The sequence below is a fragment of the Bidens hawaiensis genome, unplaced genomic scaffold, assembly GCF_021521415.1.
Source record: "Bidens hawaiensis isolate Kalapana, Puna unplaced genomic scaffold, B.hawaiensis_p1.1 tig00010900_1, whole genome shotgun sequence".
In the NCBI taxonomy this organism is placed as follows: domain Eukaryota; kingdom Viridiplantae; phylum Streptophyta; class Magnoliopsida; order Asterales; family Asteraceae; genus Bidens; species Bidens hawaiensis.
In genome coordinates, this window is record NW_027491843.1 from 292,146 (window position 1) to 304,790 (window position 12,645).

The 12,645-nt window shown below is 33.3% G+C and overlaps 1 protein-coding gene across 1 annotated transcript; it reads left to right on the plus strand.

The window, feature by feature from the left end:
• Positions 1–6,785: 6,785 nt before the first annotated feature.
• Positions 6,786–7,166, plus strand: LOC143536742 (chromatin remodeling protein SHL-like). Its single transcript, XM_077030664.1, has one exon. It carries the CDS (start codon positions 6,786–6,788, stop codon positions 7,164–7,166), a length of 381 nt encoding a protein of 126 aa, XP_076886779.1.
• Positions 7,167–12,645: the final 5,479 nt, after the last annotated feature.

Sequence of the window (12,645 nt, forward strand, 5' to 3'; positions counted from 1 at the left end):
ATAGGAAAGGAGCCGGTTAACAGAGAAAACTAGAAAGAGTGGCTATGGTTTATCTCCAAAACATAACTATTCATTCAGTAAAATGTAACTTAAATAGAGTTTAACTTACAATAGCAACCCAAACAAACAAATAAAAAAATAAATGGTCCTTGAACTTAATAACAAAATAAATAACATAACAATACTCCCTCCTTAACTGTATTTTTGCCCTCAAAAAATAATTCTAGGAACCTTGTCTACATCATCTTCAACAACCCCCTTTGGTGCTTGATCTTCATCATCTACCACTTGAAGTATATAGAGATGTCTTTTCTTACACTTGTGGCCTGGAACGAACTTTTCGGTACACCAAAAACGTTCACCTTTTGCCCTTTTCATCTCAAGTTTATCGCCTGTCAAATGCCTCGAGCTAAGCGTTCCCGGTTTTGAAGTCAGTGGCACGGTTGTTGGACTTGGTAATAAGGGTAGTTTTGAAGCATTAACCGGAGGGGTAATTTTGGTATCTTCACGTTGTGAACCATCCTCTACATCTTTAAGTCAATTCATCAAGCTCGTGTTGCTGATAGTTTAAAGCCTTGCTAACCCATACGCCTCGTGTAACGTTTGAGGTTTGAACATCTTTACCGGCCCTTTTATTCCCGGTTTCAATCATTTCACATATAGCTAACGACATATGGTTCACTAACGGTAACCTTATTAAGCAAGCGATCAAAACCTGAATTATATTCTTGTAGGCCATCGATGTCATCAACACTTTGTACAAGAGACGCTATTTCTTCCATTGCATCTTCAAACATGGCGTTAGAGAAACGAGCCGAAATAGCCAAAACGTAGTCTTCCCATGGTAGTTTATCCACTGTAAGCCCTTGTCTTTTCATATAAGATTGATGCCATTCAATAGCATCCCCCTAAAGGTGTATAACCGCGTGCCTTAGCTTGAGATTTGCCGGTGTCTCGTCGATTGTTAAGATGTGTTCACAACGGTAAATCAAACCTTCAACATCTACCCCCGAAAACTTAGGAAACTCTCCTTTTCCAACCCGCATAGGCCGAATACCCACCCGCGAATCAACATCGCTATACAACCCCTTTCCAGACCTGTCACCGCCACTAAAACTACTGCCGCTGCTTGAATGCTCGTAATATCTCTTCTTGTTGTTTAAGAGATTGCTCCTGTTGTTTCATCGATTGTTCTTGTTGTTTCATCAGTGCAGCTAGGGTTTCTTGAAGATCTAAGATGGCCTTGCCATGGTCATTGAGAGTGTTGTCAACTTCTTGATTCCTGGTGTTCGTCATGGTGATATGAGATATAATGCTTTGATACCCTTGATAGGGAAGGAGCCGGTTAACAGAGAAAACTAGAAAGATAGGCTAGGGTTTATCTCCAAAACATAACCATTCATTCAATAATATGTAACTTAAATAAAGTTCAACTTACAATAGCAACCCAAACAAACATATAAAAACATAAATGATCCTTGAACTTAATAGCAAAATAAATAACATAACAATATATTACCGAGTTATTTTTATCACAATTTTATATTATAAATATTATTATATAACTATAGTTATATAAAGAACAGGCTCGCAGATGGCTCAAGCTCGATAAGTGAGATTCGAGCTCAAACTTGCTTAAGCCCGACTCGATTCAAGCTTTTAACGAGCTGATATCAAATAGCTCACGAGCTGATTAGCTCGTTTACACCCCTACCCTCAAACGAAACAATTGTATAAGAAGAAAAGTAGGCTTTTTTATTTGTTAGGTGTCACCTCTTGTTGAAATCAAACCAACTTGGTTAGGCGTTGATACCACTATAACCGGTGCCTTACAATATTAAGAGAAACTATGGATCTCATATATATTTATTTTATAGTGGTATGTGGTTTTCGTCCATGTGGTTTGTCCAAATCTCCGGTTTTAGTTCAATAGTTTCAAATTTGCGATTTTCGTCCTCATGGTTTCATTTAACTTGCAATTAAACCTGAATTTACTAATCCCGTTAAATATGGTCGTCAAAGACATCAGTGTGCCCTTCACGTGAGAGACGGGTTTGTCCTTTTTTCCCCAAATACACCCCAGCCCCTCACATGAGAGGGCTTGCAAATTAAGATTGAGTTTTTTTTGGGCGAATAAGGACAAAACTGCCCCTATTGTGAGAGGTATGCCGATGGGTTTAAAGACCAGACTAAACGAGGTTAATAAATTCGGGTTTAATTGCAAGAGAAATGAAATCACATGGACGGAAATTGTAAATTTAAAACTATTAGACTAAATTGGTATATAGTAGAAATCGTAAATTTAAAGCCACATGGTTTGCCCATTGATGGAAATGCAGTAATCTCATCAACCAGCCGAGATAAATAGGCATTTGAAAGAGTGTGCACTTTACTTGATAGAAATGAGAAAGTGACCGTGCCCACTTTGAATGAAATAGTAGAAATTTTGAAAAACTCACATTGAAATTAGGAAAATAAAACCAGTTTGTTTAAATTTTACCATAATCAGGTAATAACATAATTTAATTAAATACGTTAATTAAATTTGACATTGCCTGATGTAAGTCCATACTCCATAGATAACAATACATATCCTATGTGGTTTTTTGATTTTTCCCTTTTTACAGAAAAAGGTTGCGCTGGCTTCAAAAAAAATCAAAATATTAAAAGTATAGACAAGTTTTCCTTCACTTAAAGGATCTTCTATTTCCAATAGCCAAGCCATCACTCTATTTTTTACAAAAAATAATAATAATTAAAATAAGTGTGTATATATATATAAATTTAAAAGTTTCTTGTAAGTCTCCAATCCAATTAATTCCTAGTCCTCATCTTAATTTCTCACTTAAACAAGGTAAAAATCAGGTAAAACTGACTTGCAATGTCAGTTTTACATGATCCTAATAACTTAATCATATTTCCACATTCAAAATTACTATTCTACCTAATAGTAATAATTAAAATAATCAGTTGCATTCTAAATATTAAAAGAAAATTAAACTGGATTTACATATTTTAGTTTAATAAAATTAAACTAAAAAGCTCGTTTTTCGTTGTTAAAACAAGTTTAAGGACCACCTTAGCTCAGATTTGGACACCCTGAAGCTACCTAGACCATAAACGATCAAACCCCAGTCAACCATGGTGATTAATGGCGGCTGATGGCGCTAGAATCGAAGAAAAAACCCAAAAATGCGTATATGAACGCTGAACAGTGCTTATACGGTGTATAAGTATATACGCCGTATATGTATGGTAGCATTTATATATGCATGTCCCGTATATGTATGCAACGTGTATGTATGGCTTATACGCTATGGGTAGACTTATACACCTAGCGGCTTATACGCCCATAATAAACTTACACGCACGTAGTAATGATTTTATGAATAAACGAAGATAAACAGTGTATATGTACGTAAATGACAGATATGAACTAAAGATAAGCAAATAACTAATAATGAAAGGTAACTTTTAAAATGAAGATTTAATTTAATTAAATAAAACTAGAATATAACTGATATAAACCAACCAAATTAAAACCAAACCACACACCTCATCCCCATTCACGTTCACAAAAGGGCCCCTTTTTTCCCTTTGTTTTTCATTCAACAAGCCCAACGTACATGTCCCCTTTTGACCCAACACACCTCACACTTATCATCTCACTTTCTCAACTCCAAGACTCACAAATCTCTGTCTCTCTCCTTCTTGAAGAACCAGCTCCCAAGCACCACCATATTACCTTCACCTATTCTCACCATTCAAGTAAGATTTAGGCACAAATCAAATGCACATATTCGATCAGAGGTCGGGAAGTCCGGTTTTAATCAGCAAAACCGTAACAGCTAAAAGTGGAGTTTTTGGCAACTGTTTCAGTTTTTCGGTGACTGTAGCGACTGATTCCGGCAGCGGCAGTGCGTGACGCTGGTAGAGCTCAGCGACCCGGTTGCGTGGCCTCTTGAGTCACTCAAATCGGAGTTCGTTTGATATGGTTTTGGGCTTCTCGAGTGATTTCAACCAAAAACGAGCTTAAGGACCACCTTAGCTCGGATCTGGACACACCGAAGCTACCTAGGTTCATTGTTTGTGGTTCAAACCGATTTATTTACCTTGTTTAGGTTAAATCCGTATAGGTATGGGTAACGTATAAGATGATAGGCCGTATAAGTATATGTATATGTGTATGTATGCCCATATATGTATGTAGCGTGTATATATGTATGTGTGCCCGTATATGTATGTAGCGCATATGTATGTGTACACCGTATATGTATGTGTATACCACGTATATGTATATAGCGTGTATGTATGCATGTTTCCCGTATATGTATAGGTATGGTGTATACGCTGGGGACGACTTATACGTTGGAGAGAGCTACAAGCCCATAAGGACTTATAGGCTTAAAGTGATTTCCAAAATAAACGAAAGATAAACAACGTATATGTACGTAAACGATAGAAATGATATACGAACTAAAGTCAACTTAGGCAAGAACACTTTAATTTGCTTTCACAAATCAAAATATTAGAGAGAAAGGAAGAGATTAACATTTGAAAATGTTAAGAAATATTGGTATTTATAGGCAATGAGGAGGGAACAAGTTTGCATGGATGGTTGGGCATTAAATCATCTTACAACCACTTTGCATTTAATGTGGTTGGTTGGTTAACATAAGTTCCTAACAGTTTTACCTGATTTCATCCTTGTTTGATTTTCAAGTACCTGCTAGAAATATTATTCATAGTTACTCATTTGTGAAAAATCCTTACATTATGAAGCATAATTGCATAAAAGACAATTGCTACAAAAGGTTTGCATTATGACCATAAAAGTTCTACATAAGTATAAAAAGTTAACACTTTTGTAAAAAACTTTGCTTTAAAAATCCTAAATTAAACAAAAAAAATATATATTATAAAAATAGCAACATATTTTTGTTAACGAGTCCTTACATTATTATGTATAAAATGAAATTACAAAAGTATACAGGATAAAAGTTTTATTAAAAAAACATATTCTTAAAAAGTCTTTACTTAAAAACCCAAAAACACAAATTTACAAGTAGAAAATACATGAGTTTTTCTACTTGTAATTTAAATGTTTCCTTTAATCACTTGAATATAACTAATCTTGTGATTAAGATTTCCTAAAAAGATGTTAAAGATACGTTTTCATTTACGAACATAATTAAAAGTGGTATAAATATTTAAATGGAATAAACAAGCTTGACACAATTAAATGTTAAATTTATTGTATCCATATACCAGAAGCATAATTTTCACATTGAAATTATGAAGTTATAATTTACTATGATATAATGGCAAACATATATATATATATATATATATATATATATATATATATATATATATATATATATATATATATATATATATAATTAACTCTAATATTTAAAACTGTGTTTATGAGTAAATTCAACGCTAAAGTAGGGCACCGGGGCCTTACACTATCCGAGATGCATTGAGAACGAGCATTTTGTCAAAGAAATGGCGGATGCAGTTTTTTCTCAAAAATCTTTCCTTGTTTGTGGTGGATGCAGTTTTTCTCTAGACTATGTACAAATTCTAATGTCTGATTACAACAGTTGGCCATCGGCACACCAAGTGCCAAGATTTTTTTGATATTACTTGAAAGGTTGTTAGCTGTTAAATAGTAGCAGATTTGATTATGAATTGGAGCCCAAGATTAGATACTGTTGTTCTAGATTACTGATAATGTGTTAGCTGTTAAACAGTAGCATATTTGATTATGAATTAAATGTTAACAGCTCACGAGAAGATAGCCTTACAATCCTGACTACCCAGTAGCATATTTGATTATGAATTATTGCTCAAAATAATATCTGGATTTTACAATATATTTGATAGAACAAAAGAATCAGGACATACAAAATCAAAAGGTATTGATACAACTAGTGGTTTTATGCATAGTCACGCAAGCTAAATGTTATTTGCCATATTAGATACTTTGTTTCTAGTATGGTCTAATGCATGGTCCTGCAAGGCTGTGACTCGAAAAAGAGAAATCCAAAAGACAAAGCAAACCATCTTGCTTTAGTCAAGTTTCTTGAAAAAGACATAACCCAAACCTCGAGACAAATTAGATCATTCACCGGTTTGATTAATCGATTCAGTGACATATGCTTCCAACAACTTCTCAATTAAAGCAAGTTATGAAAAATCACACCCCCAAATAACATTTTTCATATGTTCACTTTTAGTTACATTGTTTCTTGCCAAAAATGAAGCACAAACAAGTACGGGTCGGGGAATTTGTTTTGGGCAAAACATTGTAGGCATTGTTTATTATACCGTTGCCTCATTTATAGGCATTGTTTGTAGTATTTGAAGCAAAAACGATTCAACACATGAAGCTTCTTTTCTTGATCTTACTAGAGGGGAAAAAGTGGGCGTGATGATGGTTTAGTGACATGTATTTGAGCATGAGCTGGTTTGAACTCAAAAAGGGTTTGACCTGTCACTAAACCATCATCTGATACCACCCGTTGATCTTTAATTTTTTATGTGTATCCGTATGTGCGTGTGTTTCTCTATCTGGGTTATAGTTGCCTTTTGAAATTGCACCTGTTTTGCATTTCCTGATCAAATGTCTGCTGGTGACCAGTTAAACATTCATGGGGAAAGGCAAGAAAATCAAATCTAAGAACTGCAGGAAACTTAAATCTAGCGAATAATATGTTGTATGTTTCATCTCTATCAAAGATCACAAAATTTATTTTGAATGATCTATTAGTTTCTAAATGTTTACTGTTTTCCTCTCGAAAACAGGCGAGGACGATGTGCTCGTGATTCACGAAGGTCGGGATGCCAAATTATGGATAGCGAAAGTGAAGAAGTTTGTTGGAAATAAAGCTCGTATCTTGTGGTACTATATGCCAGAGGAAACTGAATATGACAGGCTACCGTTTCAGGGAAAAAATGAGATACTTTATTCTGATCACACTGATTATGTGAGCATTTATGCCATTGAGAATAACTATAAGGTTTATTCGGAGGAGCAACATGAAGATTTCAAAGAAGTTGATGCTGATGTTTATTTATGTCGTTCAAAGTATGATCCAGTGAACAAGGTGTTTACAGAGGACACAAACTTTACCGTATATGCTACATTGTTTACATAATAATCATATGTTTTTTATAATAATTTAAGACACTGCACTTGTTGATTGATCTGTTTTGTGATAATAAGTTAAGGTACTGCACGTGTAGGCTTCCTGACATTATAATGGTTCAGTGTGAAACATGCAAATCATGATAGGTCAAGCTTGCATTCCTTCTAATTGCATTGCTTATGGCTCTTTTATTCAGGTTTCTTTTGGTTCTAACAAACACATGTGGTTCAGGTTTCATCCTTCTTGTTTAGGAATTAACACTAAGACCAAGCTTGACAAAATAACGACCTTCATTTGTAAATCTACAAGTTACTTAAAGGATCAGATATTAATTGCCATAGATGCTGGTTTACAAAAAAACCACAAACTTTATTCTTAAAAAAACATATGTATCAGATGTGGACCCAGATCCACATCTGGGTCCACATATGTAACGTTTAATAATTTGACCTCACCTGTAACGTTTAAAAATTTTAAATATTTTGAAAAAACTATAATTAAAAAAAACTGTAAATTTTTTAAAATTTTGATTCTTTGTATAATTGCAATTTCTTTTTATTAAAAAACGCAAATTAAAAGTCAAAAAGGAGTTTGTTTGGAGAACAGAATAATAAGGGGAGAAATACGTTTATAACTTTTCAAAATGAGATTTTTACATATTTCTCCTTAACACTGTCAAGTTACATATATCCCCAATCCAAAAAATTAATTAAATATTTCCCTATAATCACAATTTTCTTTGAGTTAGTTATATAGTTTCTTGTTTAGAAAAAAAAGATTATTCTTAAAAAAATATATGTATTAGATGTGGAACGAGCTCGAGCTTTATACGAAACTAAAGATTTTTAATACCATTAATTAAAAATAGTAATGAAACGAACTCGAGCTTTATACGAAACTAAAGATTTTTAATACCATTAATTAAAAATAATAATGAAGATATTCGCTACTTCCCCAGGCTACGACTAGCCTAGACTGTCAAATCTCAACTATACTTCCCTTCGTCGTTATGAAGAAAAAGGTATTTTGAAAAGGTATAACAAAATTACAGAAATTGTCTTTTATGTTTATGCCAAATTTCACTCATTCTCCTTTATCTTTAAAATTGATATGTTTATCCTTTACTTTTACAAATCCAACAGCTTTTGTCCTTTATCCCTAACCCAATTAGATTTTCTCGTTAAGTTGGGTAGCACATGAGGGCAAATTGGTCACTTTACCTATTAAATTAAAAAGTATTTAGATAAATAAATAAATACAATAAAAATTTAATATCTATTTACTCTCTCTCCCTTCTTTCTCCCAGCCAACATCACGACCCCCACCATCGCCTCTTTCTCTCCTCTCTCTACCAACTGCTACCACCACTGCCAATCACCGCCGCTGCAACTTTCCCTCTCATTGGAATCTTAAACGCCAATTCAGGACCCCTTCAGAAACCTAACCAAATAAATATGAGATGGGTTCTTGGATCGAGTTTACTGATCTAACAACGGTGGTGGTAGTTTCATATGGTGGATGTAGTGGTGGTGGAGGGTGATGTTTAAAGTAGGGCCCTATCATCAGACTACTACCACAACAAATGTCGGAAAAAAAGTTCGGAAACATAGATATTGGTTTACAATTTTTGAAATACGTTTTCATTTTCATTGTTATTATTATTGTTTTATTCCCAAAATAATAAACTGTAAATATAACTTAAATAATCTCTTATTAAATAAAGATATATATTTTCCATAAAAAAATTGAATTTTTATGTAGAGGGCCTGGACAAGTAACCCTTGCTACTAATGTTTAACAATATTTAGGATTTATGTTCAAATAGCACATCAGTTAAAATATGAATGAACTATATTGTTGTTATTGGGTCCTGGCTAGGATGAACAAATTCGATATCGGTACCGAAAATATATAGTTGTAGGGAACAAATCAATTTCATTAAATATCATTTTAACCCTTGTTTTTTTTAATGGAATTGATTTGTTCCCTACAAAATTTGAATAGAAGTTTATAAAATTGAGGGTTTTTAAAGGGTTGAGAATATGGGTGTCAAACGTGTCGGGTTGGCAGGTTGGCGGGTTGGTAGGTTGACGGGTTGAAATGTGCAACCCGAACCCGACCCATATTATTATTCGTGTCAAATATGTCAACCCTAACCCGCACAGACATAAATTCGGGTCGACCCGAACACGACTCGTTTAACCCATATTTTTTAAAAGGTTAATTTATATAATTAGACATACAAATTATAATAAAATCAAACCATATATTGCAAAATTCAAATGAAATTTAAGCATTAGTCGATTTAGATATAGATGGATTTGACGAAATGTTCATGCATATTGGTGAATGGATAGAAGAAATGCGTCTTGGGTAATGAAATTTTGGTTGAGAACTTAAAAGCATCGTTTACGAAAAATAAAATTTAATAGGAGACCTAAAAAGGTAATATGAGGAATGAAAAATAATTAAATTCAACACATTTTAAAACTAATGAGAGAATATAAAATTAATTTTAAAATATCTAAAATTAAACGGGTTAATGGGTCAACCCATCTTTATACAGGTCAACCCAAACCCGACCTGTTTAGAAAACAGGTCAACCGAACCCGACACGCTTTTTAAACGGGTCGTGTTAGCCGACCCAAAACCTATTTTTTTTCGTGTCAGGTTTGAATTGGGTTTTGGGTCGTATCAAGAATTAACACCCCTAGTTGAGAACATATAATTTTTCTCATATCAAAACTCATTTAATTATACCAAATGTTCTGATATTTGATATCCACTTTAATTTTCTTTCCTAGAAAAGGCATTAGGACTTATGCAATTTGTTTATGTAACCATTTAAAACATAGTGTTGATTTCTAGCTAGCCAAAGCTCGAGGAAAAAAGATTGTCATTTTCAACGAAAGTAAGTAAACTCATTAAATCAAACAATTATAAAAACTAAATCAGGTCAGATCAAGTAACATAAATTATGGCAAAACAATTGCAAAAAGATCAGAATTTATAGACTAAAATCCAACAAACAATCGGATCTGCTGACTCGACTTCCAACTATAAAGGGTATCCAACCCACCCTTAGTCTTCATAATCTGCAAGTTGACTATAGTGCCTAGATCAACATTGTTCTATGCATTTAATAAGTTTAAAAAAAATACTTATATGTTATATTTGCATTCTAAGTTTTTAACAACTTCAACTTTGGTAAAAATACATGTAAGCACAATCAACACATACACAATCTAGCATACAAAACAATGACAAACATGCCTAGAAAAGAGCCCTATGACATGCACAAGGTACAAAGCCCTAATCGAAACTAGTTCGAATTAAGGTTTCAGCTATATGAAAACCCCTAGTTCATCACCAACCTATAGCAGAATTTATATTCATTCAGTCCACGTAACAAATGACAGTATTTCACTACAAAAATCTTAGTTCTGCATTCGATCTCGGTAACATAAATTGAGGGCTGGCAAAACACGTCTTAGCGTGTAAAAAATCAGAAATGATGCGAATAAGACACATATCAAGCATGATTACCACTCAATTAACTATTTTATATCTCATGTCTATAATATAGTTGTATGTTTTATGTACCAAAAGGAAGAAATAATGAAGCCCAACCTCCTAATTTTAATCATTTCCAAAACAATATAATAGTGAACTTTTCATTAAACATGTTTAATTGTGTCTTAAAACACATATTTGCCAGCCCTAAAAACTGCGTTGAACTGAGAACAAAATAAATAGCATGATGCAACAAATGGAAAAAAAAGAACCAAATAAACAGAAACTACTAATGTGCAAACTAGAGATGATCAACAAAACCGGTTCCTGGAACCGAACCGGTGGACCTGAACCGGACCCGAACCGGTTCCTACCCGTTTTTTTTAGGAACCGGACCCTATCTGATTCAACCCGATGATCCGTGACCGGTTCTTGCATTTCTGAGTGGGGGCGGGTAGGAACCGGAACCGAACCGGAACCGGTTCTGGAACCGGAACCGGTTCCTAACCGTTTTTTTTGGCCGTTTTTTGACCGTTGGGGTCAAAAATAGCCGTTTTTTGACCGGTTACGGTACAGGAACCGGGTTAGGAACCGGTAAGAACCGGTTAGATAGGTTAGGGGTCCGAGGGTGGGAGAACCGGTTCGGTTCCCTAACCGGTTCGAGCCTGGAACCGGTTTAAAAGGTGGTTTTGAATATAGGAACCGGTTAGGAACCGGTTCCGGTTCCTAATCCTAAACCGTTTTGAACATCTCTAGACTGCAAACTATGCAGCTGCATGGGCCATGGGGCCCAACCATCAGGCCCCATAACTTTTTTAAATAATACACACGTCCAAAAGCCCAATAAACAAAGCTAAATAAAAACTTTAATGGCCCAAATACAAAATGCCTACAAAGTTGGAGGCTTGGACGAGGTTTATTCTCTTTTTAAATCACCTTGTGTAGTTCCATTTAAACCGCTGTTATTTTCTATATTTTTCTAAAATAAATTACGGTTAAGTTATTCATTCTAGATACATAGTTTGCTATAATGTATTGTTTTTACTCTAACAGTTGCTTTGAAATATATATTCACATGTGTTTTACAAATTAAATAATCAAGATAATTATTTTTGTTAAATTTCTTAAATTTTATGAATCTTAAAAATTTTAATACTAAATGATTGGTTCATTAAGTAAACAAGGAGTCGTATTTATTTCTTTTAATTATGACTTTATAAAGGAAAAAATCAATAAATCTTTTTAACACACGTTTATTTTAAAAATAACTGATAGAATAATTTATTAAATATGGTTTTGAAATATTAGAATTATTTAAATATTTAAACAGAAATGGGTTATAAAAGTATAAAACAATGTCTTCTTGTTCATTTAAGTAAACAAGAAGTCGTATTTATTTCTTTTAATTATGACTTTATAAAGGAAAAAATCAATAAATCTTTTTAACACACGTTTATTTTAAAAATAACTGATAGAATAATTTATTAAATATGGTTTTGAAATATTAGAATTATTTAAATATTTAAACGGAAATGGGTTATAAAAGTATAAAACAATGTCTTAAATTCAAAACCTTCAATGTGAGACAAAGTCTTACGATTCATGCAACTATTTAAAATTATTTCTAGAGTTGAGATTTAACTTTTCCATAAAAATGAATTTTCAAAAGTGCTCCAATTAGGCCACTCATGCATATTTTTCTTAACTTGGGTCACTAAATTTTCAAATCGAGTCTCACCGATTTTTTTGTGCATCAAGAAAGAAATGAAGGATAAAATGTGGGTGTCGGAATTTGCAATATATGTAGTTATATTTAAAAAAAAAAATTAAAAAAACGTTAATTATTTTAAAATTCAAAAATAAAAAATAAAATTCACGCCGCCACTCAACGTTAACATAAAAAAAAGATAAAAATATTCCCTATGTGAAACAAAAAAGAAAAATGCTAAAAAAACATGTTAAAATCTTTAAACTA

What these genes read in the sequence shown, in the direction of transcription:
- LOC143536742 (XM_077030664.1), top strand. Translation starts at nt 6,786, where the DNA reads ATGTTTACTGTTTTCCTCTCGAAAACAGGCGAGGACGATGTGCTCGTG.